General features: G+C 59.2%; 1 protein-coding gene across 4 annotated transcripts in view; it reads left to right on the top strand.

Moving 5' to 3' along the window:
• The window catches only part of LOC118007337 (peroxidasin homolog), a 74,269-nt gene that overhangs the window by 44,866 nt on the left and 17,164 nt on the right, over positions 1-12,239 (top strand). For all 4 annotated transcript variants that reach the window (XM_035000361.1, XM_035000360.1, XM_035000363.1 and 1 more), the window contains 8 exons: positions 977-1,146; positions 3,407-3,679; positions 4,610-4,726; positions 5,766-5,924; positions 6,299-6,411; positions 7,334-7,490; positions 9,532-9,640; positions 10,196-10,353. In XM_035000361.1, coding sequence (XP_034856252.1) covers positions 977-1,146; positions 3,407-3,679; positions 4,610-4,726; positions 5,766-5,924; positions 6,299-6,411; positions 7,334-7,490; positions 9,532-9,640; positions 10,196-10,353 — 1,256 coding nt within the window. The remainder of the gene's footprint in view (positions 1-976; positions 1,147-3,406; positions 3,680-4,609; positions 4,727-5,765; positions 5,925-6,298; positions 6,412-7,333; positions 7,491-9,531; positions 9,641-10,195; positions 10,354-12,239) is intronic.

The raw sequence follows: 12,239 nt of genomic DNA, 5'->3' as shown, positions 1-12,239 counted from the left end.
GAGGAGGATGCCCCCCCCCAGCCATTGTCCCACCCAGCGCTGGGCTGGTGAGTCCAGCAGCGTTCCCAGGGAGGACGAGTGGAACAGGGAGCTTGGCATCGGGAGCCGTCAGGTGCAGGAGGGGAAGACACCTTCCTGCCTGGGTTTGTCGCCATGACTTGGGCCCAGCGCTGCGCAGGCACGGACAGATGCTGGCCCAGCCTTCAGATGACCTGTTACCTTGGATGACTCTGGACTTGTTGAGATTTAAAATCCGGAGTTAACATAGGAGGAATAAGTATGTATTTAAAAGACAGAAAAGCATCGATTCGGCTGAGCCCTTTACACCTGCTTCCATAAATAAACACATTGATAGCAGAAGTTAAAATGTCAGAGCCAAACATAGCAGAGTGAAAGCCCAGAAGCCCTGGGCCTGGAGTCTGGTGCCGGGCTCTCCCTCCACTTGCCAGCCTCTCTATGGGCCTGGCTCACCTGCTGACCTTACTTCACCTGGGGGTCTGCCTCACCTGCTGGCCAGCCTCACCTGGGGGTCTGCCTCACTGGGGGCCTGGCTCACCTGGTGGCCTGCCTCACCTGCTGACCTGCCTCACCTGCTGGTCAGTCTCACCTGGGAGCCTGCCTCACCTGTGGGCCTGCCCCATTATCTTGAATGAATTTGCCAGAAACCAAGGAAAATGTTTCCTTTGAATTTTCCCCACTATGTTCCTTTTTCCCCTTTGGCAAGAGGCCTACTTTAAAACTTTAACATCTTATAGATTGAACATGTAAATAATAAAATAAGTTGATGAATTAGAGATGTGGTGGGTCAGCACTTTTTCTAGAAGTACTGACTAAGCCGGAGTCTGTGTGGTAGGACAGTTTCCTGGACAGGCCAGGGGCCCTGCCCCAGGTGCCAGGTGCTCAGGGGCTCTTCCTGTGTGGCTCTGGTGTGTTCTCATGCTTCAAGAACCTGAGTACCAGACTTCTGTCTTTGTAGTAATGAGCTGAGCATGAAGACAGATTCCCGCCTCAACTTGCTGGACGACGGGACCTTGATGATCCAAAACACACAGGAGACGGACCAGGGGATTTACCAGTGCATGGCCAAAAATGTGGCCGGGCAGGTGAAGACACAGGAGGTCACCCTCAGGTACTTTGGGTCTCCAGGTACGTGCAGAAGATGGCATACGAGCCTCCCCCAGAACGGCCCTTGCTCCCCACGCCCAGCCGCGTAGGGATGCGGGCAGGATGTGGGCGGGACGTGGGCAGGACCAGGGTAGGGACGCGGGTGGGATGTGGGCGGGACTTGGGTGCAGCGGTCTACAACCAAGCACCCTCAGCCACAGCCTTGCAGGCGTGGTCCTAGGTCACCCGCAACCTTTGCTCTGCCTTAAAAAAAAAAAGGACACGGACTGACATTTTCTCGAAGGAGTCCATTTGTATTTGCTGCCATGAGCAGTATGTTTAGATTTGCACGTTCTGCATCTTACTTGAGACTGTTGTCCAGTCTTTTCTGAGTTCCGAGCCTTCTTTGGCATAATTGCCGTCCTTCTTCCATTTCCCGCTTCCAGTTTGGAAGTCACACGGCGTCCTTTGTGCTGGTGGTTGGCCTACCGCGTCCTTAGGCTATCAGAGTCACTTACCCCCTTCCGCCGTGTCCAGGATGGGCTGAGTTCTGTTTTCCCAGTATGTGAAACCCTCATTAGCGCCTGGCCGTGATGTCTTTCCCACTTCCGAATCCCGTTGTTTCTTTCTGCGTCTCTGCTGTTCCGTGGCGCCACGTCCTTTCCGCCCAGTGGCGTGGGGGTCGGGCCGCATCCCCACGCGAGGACCAGCTTTCGGTTGACAGAGCCTGGAGTGAGATTCACTTCTCCCTCCACTGATTTTGGCTGTCTGTCACCGAGGGGCAGCTCGTGGGTCAGCCGGACTCGGAGCTTCCTGGGTGGCGTCGTGTTGGGCCTCGCCTTGGCCTGTCGTGATGCCACTTCTCATGTGTCGGCTTGCGCACGTGTCCTCCCGGTGGGCTTTCACGTTGGGGTTCTTGTCCCTGCCAACAGCTTCACGCTCTAGCTTGCCATGCTCCGGAAACGCTACTATTAGGATCATTTCTGCATTTCCTATCCTCTGCTCTTCCTTAGATACGTGGGCAGCGGAGCTTCAACGTTAACCAACGTGAAAGACGCAGAAATGTGTTTCCTGCTTCTTGCCTCACCCACTGAATTCCTACCTCCATCCCCACTCTCCCAAATTCCGGCCAGTGCCTCCTTCTTCATCCCTGCCTCACTGGTCTTTAGTACATGACTTCTCTTACACTTTCCTTTTCAGGGCCGCGTGGGAGTCGTTACCTGGTGGGAACGTGATCTATTTTAACTGGTTCTTTAGCAGGAATACCTGAAGGGTTCCCCCCCCCAGGTCTTTTGCTATTTCAGGTCCATGTCCCTTTACCCAAAACCTCTTGGGCCTACTATCGTTTGGAAATCAGAAATCTGGGAAATTTCAGCAGGCCACCTGGTGCATGGTCTTCTGAGCCGCCTGGTGCTGCCGCGGGGTCCCGGGTCCCACCCTGTCGTCAGCGTCCACGGCAAACTGTGTGAATAGTCCCAGCACGTGGGATAAGTGAAGACTGTAAACGCCTCATGCCAGATAGATCCAGTTTTAGAAATAAGTGATGAAAAAGTATTTTGTTTTAGGAGCATTTCTGGATTCTAGAGTTGGGGAGAAGGGTGTTGGCCTGAATATGCATCACAGGAATGTTTTAAAAACCTCCCTTTTTGAGTACATACATTGCTTTCCATGTTTGTAAGCTCCTAGCAGAGTAACTTCTGGGTGAAAGGGTGCATGGACCGCGGCGGTCCCGACGTGCGCGTCTGAGCCGGCCCGCAGTGGGGACGGCAGCCGTGGACACCACCTGCTAGTGAGTTCTGTTCTGCAGACTCCCTCACAAAACTTGCATTACTAAGGGTGTGGATTTTTCTTCTGGATTCAGAGCTGAAAAGTACTATCTTAGTGTAGTTTTAAGTTATGTTTTTGGTTTGGGGAGGGAAATTGCTTATTTTTATATGTTCTAAATATAGTTTAAAAGCAGTGTTTTATGCCAGGAAGAACCTCTAGCCAGGTCTGACCAGACTGACCCGATGTACTTAGAATCAGCAGAAGTGGGGGTTCTCCCTGGGGCTCAGGCCGCACTGAGGGAGGCAGGGGCCATCTGTGAGGCGCTGGCCGCCCGCCCCGAGCCCCGGGCCACGCTCACCCTCGCTGCTGGCACGATTTCTGACACGGGAAAGAAGACGAGAGCGGGTTCTGATTCAGTCGTGTTTGCTTTCCTTACTTTAAGGGCCGCGGACGGAACGAAGATAGAACAACCCAAGCAAAATGCCGTTGCTGACCTGGAGGGAATTAACGCAGAACTTGTGTTTCGTTGTGACAGCTCGACCCGCTTTTGTAATCCAGCCACAGAACACGGAGGTGCTGGTCGGGGAGAGTGTCACCCTGGAGTGCAGCGCCACGGGCCACCCTCCGCCACGGATCACCTGGACCCGAGGGGACCGCACGCCCCTGCCCGAGGACCCTCGCGTGAGCATCACCCCGTCTGGCGGCCTCTACATACGGAACGTCCTGCAGGACGACAATGGGGAGTACACCTGCTTCGCATCCAACAGCGTGGACAGCATCCACGCCGCGGCCCTGATCATCGTCCAGGGTGGGTCAGGGCGCCCGTCCGTGCACGCGCGCAGACCCTCGCCCGGCAGCCCTCCCCGCACAGACCCCGCCCCGCCCGCCGTCCCCACCCTGCGCCGGCAGGTTGCTTTCTGTTTCCAGCACGCTCCCCGCATCTCCCGTCCTGATTGGTGGTAGGTTTGTTTTCTGAACGGAGGCTTCAGGAGGCTTGTATTTCGGGGCTTTATTTCTGGCTGTTATCTGTGGCTGAGAGGACCTGTGGTGTTGAGACCTCAGCTGGGTATTTCCAGATGCCCCAGGCGACTCCATGGTGAGCTTCTTAGTTTAGAAATAAATTGCAAAGTGGGGCATTTGTGTGGAAGCTCTAGACCGCACAGCGCGAGCTTCGGAGAAATCAGCGTCCCCTGCTCCTCTGTCTTTGCCGGCCCCTCCCGCCTGCAGGGAAGCGGCCTCACGCGCAGTCTGTTGTGAGTGCCTCCTACAGGCCCCTCCGCGCAGGTGAGCACGCGGCCCTGGCGTCTGGTCGTTCCTTCTGTGCAGATGGGACCGGTCTGGATTTGGGGCTGGGACTCGGCCCCATGGTAATGAAGCAGCCCTGTCCCCGCACAGCTGTAACGTGACGCTTACCCACTCCGGGTGCTCCCTGAGGTCCGACGCCAGAGGGACCTTCGGGTCTCCTGACCGCCGCGGGCGGAAGCCGGACACCTCCCCTCCATCCACACCGTCCGTGCGGTCAGCCCGCGGCGTGTCGGCACAGGCCCGGCAGGGGGCCGGGAAACACCGCTGTTTGACGCCCTTTCTGCCGTCGTGCCCTGCTCGCAGACGCTCCCCCTGCCACGCGGGTTCTCGGTGCCCTAGCACCTGCAGGGCTGCCGACGCTGACGCTAGCTTGCAGCATCTGTGCCCAGAACGGTCTTTGAAGTGTTGTTTCCGATGTTTTTCCTTCCGGAAGCTCTTCCCCAGTTCACCGTGACGCCTGCAGACAGAGCTGTGATCGAGGGTCAGACAGTCGACTTCCAGTGCGAGGCCAAGGGCTACCCACAGCCGGTCATCGCGTGGACGAAAGGAGGTGAGAGCTGGCCCGGCACTTGCTGGGATGCGCTCCACACGCGGGGGCGCGTCTGCCTGCCCTGTGCCCAGGCCGCAGCCCCCGTGAGCAGGGGTGGGGACGGTCCGCGTCTGCGTGTTCTGGCTGCAGGCCTGGCCCACGGCTACGGTGCAGGACACGCAGAGAGGGCTGTCCTTCCCGAGGATGCGGGTGGCCTTCTGCCTTCTGTCTCCCTCGCCTCCCAGATGGTGGCTGTCTTGCCTTTAATGTACACTTAATTAACATCTTGATGAAGTTTCATAGCAGGTAGGATAGAACTTTCTGGAAACTGCCATAGCATTTGTTTGAAGCTAAAAGTGTCACTTCATTCTCTGGGGCTGTCACGCCGTCTCCATCCGAGGTCACACGGCTGATCACATTGATTCTTAGGGGGTGACCCCCGCCCCCCCATTCTGCTCTAGCTGGTGAGCTCCTGGCCAGGTGATGATGAAGACAGACGTCCCCGAGGGCGCCGGCAGCCTGGCTGGGAAGGTTCAGGGGAGGGGAGGTGGCCCCAGGGCTCTGTCCTGGAATTGACCTTGAGGACCTGCCCAGGGGCTCTGCCTTGAACCAGAGGGCCGCTCGCCGCCTTCCTCCCCTGAGGAGCGAGCACCCTGGGTAGGCAGGTGCGTGAGCACCCAGCACCTGGACTTCCGTGTCCCCTGGCGGGAGGGGCCGTGTGCTGGCACCTCAACGGGGTGTTCTGTGCTTTTGCGTAACTTCAGCCCCCCAGCCCCTCCCCAGCAGTCCCTCCCCAACGGCCCCCGGTGTCCCGGCTCCTGCATCTCTCTTGTCTGCTCCTCCTGCTTCTGGGGAGTTTCTAAGAGGCAGGGCGGCTCTGTTTGTCCCCGACGTGGCGGCTCCCAGCTGGTGTGGAATGTCGCTCGGGAGGTGCCGAGCCCTGCTGCCCCTGACTCGGGCAGAGACCAGTCCGTCCCACTGTTCCCTTTGCTCCGAGAAAGTTCTGCTGCACCCGGCCTTCCTGAGTCCTAGTGGCCCACTGTGTGTCCATGCCTTTCAGGGAGCCAGCTGTCCGTGGACAGGCGGCACCTGGTGCTCTCGTCGGGAACGCTCCGGATCTCGGCTGTGGCTCTGCACGATCAGGGCCAGTATGAGTGCCAGGCCGTCAACATCATCGGCTCCCAGAGGGCCGTGGCCCACCTGACCGTGCAGCCCAGAGGTACGCGGCGCCGGCCCCTCCTGGGGGACCGACTGCTTTCTGCAGACCTGCTTTCGGGAAAGGCGGGCCTTCGGCAGCCAGCACTCACAGCTCAGGACAGGAGCTGGTGAGGTGAGGGCTTGCGGTCCGCTCTTGAGACCCGGCCCCTCAGGTGGAGGGCGGGCAGCCGGCAGACCATCTCGCCTTCCCTCCGGCCCCTTTGCTCTGTGCAGACTGAGCTGGGAGGCAGAGGGAGGGCCCAGTGCTGGCCGAGAGTGCCCTGGGCCTGCCCTGGCTGAGGACGAGGGGTCTGTGCTCTTAGGAAGCGTTTTGGTACGAATGACGAGTGTCCCGGGTTCTCCTCCTCGGTCAGCTCATTGTCCCTTGCTTTGCAGTCACGCCGGTGTTTGCCAGCATTCCAAGCGACATGACGGTGGAGGTGGGCACCAACGTGCAGCTCCCCTGCAGCTCCCAGGGGGAGCCCGAGCCCGTCATCACCTGGAACAAGGTACCACCCGTGGGGGGCGGGGCACGGGTGTGGCAGGTGCCCGCCAGCTCGTGGCTTCTCCGCACCGTCTGGAGCAGAGAAAGCATCCCCACCACGGCCGGAGTTAAACGATGCTGAGGGATCCCTACTAACAAAACCAGAAGCAAACAAACCCGCATTCTCTTTTTCACGTTCTTCTTAGTGACAAAGCAACAAAAACCCTCCGGTTAGATCCATGGCCCCATCGTCAATGGAGAGGTTTTTTGTTGTTGTTCCATTTTCCTGGGTTGCTTTTGTGAAGCCCAGTAGAAAATCCCATCCCGGTGTTTAGCCATTATGAACGAGGGTTTTGACAGGACTTGTGTCCCTGGAGGACAGGGTGGCCACGGGCAGGGGGCCCCCACAGGGAGGTTTGAGTTCCGGGGGACACCCTGGCCCTCTCCCGCGTCCCCCCACTGCCCAGATCTCACCTGCCCTCTGCCGGGACCACGCGTGGCCGTCTCGCTGTCCTGGTGGGCTTGTTCTTGTCCTTCTTCCGCCGGGCCCGTCGCCTGCCCTTCTCAGGGGTGGCTCAGGTGTCCTGTCGCCCAGAAGACCTTGCCCAGGGCCCTTCTCCGTCACTGGGTGCCCGCACTCTCTGCCTTCCCCACTTTCGTGCGCATCCCACGGGGGATTGTTTGCCCCCAGCCCCTGATCCTGGAGAATCCAAGGGACTCGGTCTCTGTCTTAATCTTCTCTGGATCTTTCACAAGAGTCTAAGAAAAGTTCCTCTCAGTAAGTTGGACTAAATCTCCTCTTCTCTCCAGTTTTAGATAGATCTGAGCATGTCCTCTAGGCCATGTCCATCTGTGAGGTGCTGAGAGTGGTCCCTCCACCCCCAGGTCAAACAACTTCTGCTTCTGGGTCTCGTTCCTAGTATCATTCCCGTTCTGCTTTGCTCCAGGATGGGGTTCAGGTGACGGAAAGTGGGAAATTTCACATTAGCCCCGAGGGGTTCCTGACCATCCACGATGTCGGGACGGCGGACGCAGGCCGCTATGAGTGCGTGGCCCGGAACACCATCGGGCAGGCCTCCGTCAGCATGGTGCTCAGCGTGAGCGGTGAGTCCCTGTGGCCCGTGTGGACATTCCCCGGCGTGGGCTCACAGGCGGGAGGGGGCGCCCGGCCCGGGGCACTTGCAGACCCACCGTCTGATCCTCGGAAGGCAGCGCGTCCCGGTTGGCGGGGGACACGCCAGGGTCCCGGCACCACACTCTTGCTGCCACCCTGGGACTCAGGCCAGTGTGGTCACGTGCCCTGTGATCAAGGCTCTCCGTGAGCACGGTTTAGTGGTTGGCATGGCCGTCCTCCAAGCCCACCCACATTCGACAGTGTGTAATTGACGGTCCCCAGTTGGCAGGCGCGTGTTTGAGCAGGCCAGTGCCCCTCTGCTGTGCTCGCTTGCTCCGGATGGGGCCCCCGTCTTCCCGGGATGAGTGTCCTTAATCAGGGGCAGCTCCCTGCCCTGCACCCTGACAACCACGCTGGTCCGGCGTCTGCGTCTGCCCCTCACCTGCCTCCTTCGCCTGTTCTGTCTGCACAGCCATCTTCCTGATTTTAGCATTTGTGCTGCCGAAGCGAGCACACAGCCATCTTCCTGAAAGGGCCGGTCCCGTGACCTGTCGCTGATGCTTCCCACGTGTTGTAGTGTCAGGCTGACCCCCACCCGCGTCCCAGGCACGTCCCCTCTACCTTCCCTGTGCCTTCTGGGCGGCCCGTCCTGAGGGTCCACACTTGGGTCTGTGCTTCTGCCTTCCCCACCACGGCTCACCCGCCTGCCTTTCCCAGGGGCTTGTGAGAGCCCCAGATGGGGCGGGGTCTGCTCGGTCTGTGCGCCCAGCACCCCCCAGAGCCTGAAGGCGGTAGGCACTTGCCAGATGGGAACCATAAGGGAATAACTAGGAGCCTGGTTTTGGTTTTTTGTTTTAGGGAAAATGTTATTTTCCCATTACGTATGGTGTGTGAAATGGATGTAGAACTCAATTGATGAATTCTGTAACTTTTCCTTTGAATGACAATTTTTGATACCTAAAAATAATGTTACTTTGATGTGAATTAGTCATATATATGAGATTTAAAAATAATCTCCCACCCACAATCCCACCTCCAAGAAATAGTCTCTATTAACGTTTTGGTGAATTTCTTTTATTTCTTCTAAAGATAGGTTAATGCTTTCAAATTATTTTTGTGATCATTGCTTGGAGAACAACAAATCCAAGTCATGCGTAATAATGAAATATTGGAGTCATAAAATTGTGTAAAATTATCCGATCTGTTTGTCTGCCACTTGGCATAAAAGTATTAGGTTCCAAAAATTAGCACATGTGGCCCCGTTTGAGACACACCAAGGTGGGGGTTGTGCCGGGGGAAAGGCTGCTGGGCACGTTTCAGACGTGTGGAGGGGCCCGCCGACAGCGGTGAGTGGCTGGGTCTGCGGAGCGTGAAGGTGGCCGCCCCGGCTCTGTGCAGGGCTGGGCGTCAGGCGCTGTCGGGGGCCGAGAGGTGAGTCAGGCGGCACCTTCCGGCTCAGTGCAGAGATGCTGGTGGCGGACGGGGACGAGAAGCAGGCTGGAAGAGTGATCCGACCCTGAGAGTCGGGGCTGGGGGAGGCCGTCGGAGAGGCCCCCCGAGCAAGCAAACTCTGAGACGTAGAGCCGCGTGGCATGGCCAGCGTGAAGCCTGAGGTCGGGACGAGCCGAAAGCCGGAGGCCAGTGGAGGAATCGGGGAGGCCAGGCAGGTCTGGGGCCTTGTTGGCCACGCCATGGTTTGGTTTCTATTCCGCGTATGTTGGAAGCCACTGGAAAGTTCTGAGCAGGGCGTCTGTGAGCTGGCTGCTCTCCTCAATGGTGACGTTGGCCGTAAGGGACGGTGAGTGTGGAGGGGGAGGTGAGGACGGTGGCCGCCAGCATCAGAACTGGTGATGCCACGCCGCAGGTCTGACGGGCCTGCCGACGGCGGACGGGGCCTGGCACAGTGGGCACCATCCGCTGACTGGCAGCCACGCCCGGGCGCTCTGGCGCGCGGCATCTGGCGGGGAAGGAGCAAGCAGCCAGACGCATGAGTAACGCAGTAACGTAACGGACGACTTCCTGTTTTCCCAGTTCCTGATGTCAGTCGAAATGGGGACCCGTTTGTGGCCACATCGATTGTTGAAGCGATTGCGACCGTGGACAGAGCCATCAACTCGACCCGCACGCACCTGTTTGACAGGTACCGAGGGGGCGGGGGCGGGTGTAGACCTCTGCTCGCTCAGCCTCTGGGGTAGAACAGAGCTGTGACCTGTTCCGTCCAAGGGATAACCTTTAATTTAAAAATCATACTCAACGTTGGCATCGAGTTTTGTGGGGTTTGGACAACAAAAGACACGTCCTTTCTGAGTAGAAGCGGAACCAGGATTCACAAACGAGGCATTTTTAGAAAATCTGAGCTCGTTCCATGGGCTTGTTAATGAGTGATTTGGCAAGAACAAAATCTCTCGGGCTGTAGCGTATTTGTTCACGTTGGTAATTCCGAAGTGTTTTATTCTGCATTGTAACTGAAACAGATTGTGTTTCCTCTATTGACTTAATTATTTGTTTTTAGTGTCTTTGTTTTTGTTTGTGTTCGATGCCTTCCGCTTGGGACGAGTGAGGTACGATACATCGTGTCTCTAGAAAAGTAGCTCCAGAACTATTTAGTGGTAATAATTACAGTTTTGGATGTGAGTGATTCTTGTCCTCAAAAGTTGGTTCTGTTCTTCCCTGTGTGCTCCTCAACCCCTGATAGCCGGCCCCGATCTCCCAACGACCTGCTGGCCTTGTTCCGGTACCCGAGGGACCCCTACACCGTGGAGCAGGCGCGCGCCGGGGAGATATTTGAGCGGACCTTGCAGCTCATTCAGGAGCACGTGCAGCACGGCCTGATGGTCGACCTGAACGGAACAAGTCAGTCCCGGGGCCCCCTCCCCTGAGTGCTGGGCCGCACGGCTGTGGGGCCTTCCCGGGAGCCATTCCCACATCCCCGTGTCTGAGGGAGCACTCGGTGGGCCAGGCCTGGGCTGCCCCACAGCCACCGCTTCGGGTCCCCTGATGCACAGCTGGACCGTGCGCTGCCCTGAGCCCCAGGCCGGGCGGGTCGGGCCCCTGTGACCCAGCAGGCTAGCCGCGAATCCATGAGGCCGTGTGCCTGGGATGCAGGGTTCCGGCTGTTGGGAAGGAGGCTCCTGGTGCTCGGGCGTTCGTGAGGCGGCTGCTGAGCCCGCCCTGGTGCTGTGTGGACGGAGGGAGCCTGACGGCCCTCCCGCAGCCTGTCCACGCAGAGCCAGCCGGGCGCAGCGCTCTCAAGGACGCCAGAGGCCCGGGGTTTCTCCTGTGTGGAAGCATCCCTTCAACGGCGAGTGTTCATTTAAAGCGTTGTGGGAGCGCGTGCGCACCGTCCCTTCACTGGGGGTCAGGCTCTGGGCTTTCCACGGGGTTTTCTGACTCGTCTTCGGGGAGTCCATCCTGCCCGCAGGACAGAAATGTCCAAGAACTGAGTGTTCTTAGATACGAACGTGTGGCGTGAAGATGTGGAAACCCGGCCCTCTGCTTCCTGGGAGGAGAGGAAGCGCCCGGGCCGCCCTCAGTCCTGCCCCGGCTTGGGGCTGAGCTTCCCGGCTCTGCCGTGTAGACGTGTAGACCGTGGCGCCTCCTTGTCCTCCTGGAGGCACCGGCCTCAGTCGGGGGCCATGTGGACGATTCCACTCCTTGGACCGACCAGCCTAGCCTTGCGGGTGCCCCTGGGGAGAAACGTGGGGGCCCCGCCTTCTCTGCACTCGCCTGTGTTGGGGGCACTTTCCCCCCTTCAGGTCCGGGAATGGGGCAGGGACGTGTGGGACATGTGGCCTTGTCCCTGTGGCACCTCCCTGTGCTCCCGGCCGTTAGTCATACAGGACCGCACGCTGCCGAGCGTGGAGGGTCCGTGGAGTGCACGGTGCTCCTTCTCCCCGCTGTGGCCTCCCTCCGTCGGTTGGTTCATCGTTCCCGTGTTAAGTGTGGCCGTGGCGGCTTCCACAGGCGGCCCCTAGACCTTGTGCAGCCACGTGCAGAAGCAGAGCCCATCTGCCGTGGTTCTCGTGCAAGACGGCGTGCTCACCTCCTGCAACACGTGCTGTTTACAGGAAAATGTGGAAACCTGGACAGAGCAGAAACTAAAGTGACTCAGAGCCCAGCAGAGGGGCGCATGGCTCTGGGCCGTACTGGGGATATTTGCGGGTGAGCAGGCCGCCCACACGGCTGCAGTAGGTGGACACACAGGCGGGGGCGCGAGTGCGGTTTGGGTTCTCGATCTGAAGGGGCTCCTGAGGCAAGAGGATGGACTTGTCTTGGTCTGTGTGATATGGGAGCCATGGGGCTTCTTGTAGACAAGTGATCCGGTCACATGGATCAGGTCATTGGGTGGCCCTGCCACAGAGGGGGAAGGGCAGTGCGGAAAACCAGACAGGTGTCTGTTGGGGGTTCTAGCGTGGCAGGCATCCGTGGGGTGGCCCAGGCGGGCCCGTGGTGGCAGGCGTCTGTGGAGTGGCCCAGGGAGGTCTGGGGTGGCACGCGTCCGCGGGGTGGCCCAGGCGGGTCCGGGGTGGCAGGGATCCGCGGGGTGGCCCAGGCGGGCCCAGGGTGGCAGGCGTCCGTGGGGTGGCCCAGGCAGGCCCAGGATGGCAGGCGTCCGCGGGGTGGCCCAGGCGGGCCCAGGATGGCAGGCATCCGCGGGGTGGCCCAGGGAGGTCCGGGGTGGCAGGTGTCCGTGGGGTGGCCCAGGGAGGTCCGGGGTGGCAGGCGTCCGCGGGGTGGCC

The sequence above is a fragment of the Mirounga leonina genome, unplaced genomic scaffold, assembly GCF_011800145.1.
Source record: "Mirounga leonina isolate KUSES-001 unplaced genomic scaffold, KU_Mleo_1.0 Mir_118, whole genome shotgun sequence".
Taxonomy (NCBI): Eukaryota; Metazoa; Chordata; class Mammalia; order Carnivora; family Phocidae; genus Mirounga; species Mirounga leonina.
Note: the sequence above shows the minus strand (reverse complement) of the source record. Positions and strands in the feature narration are given on the sequence as shown.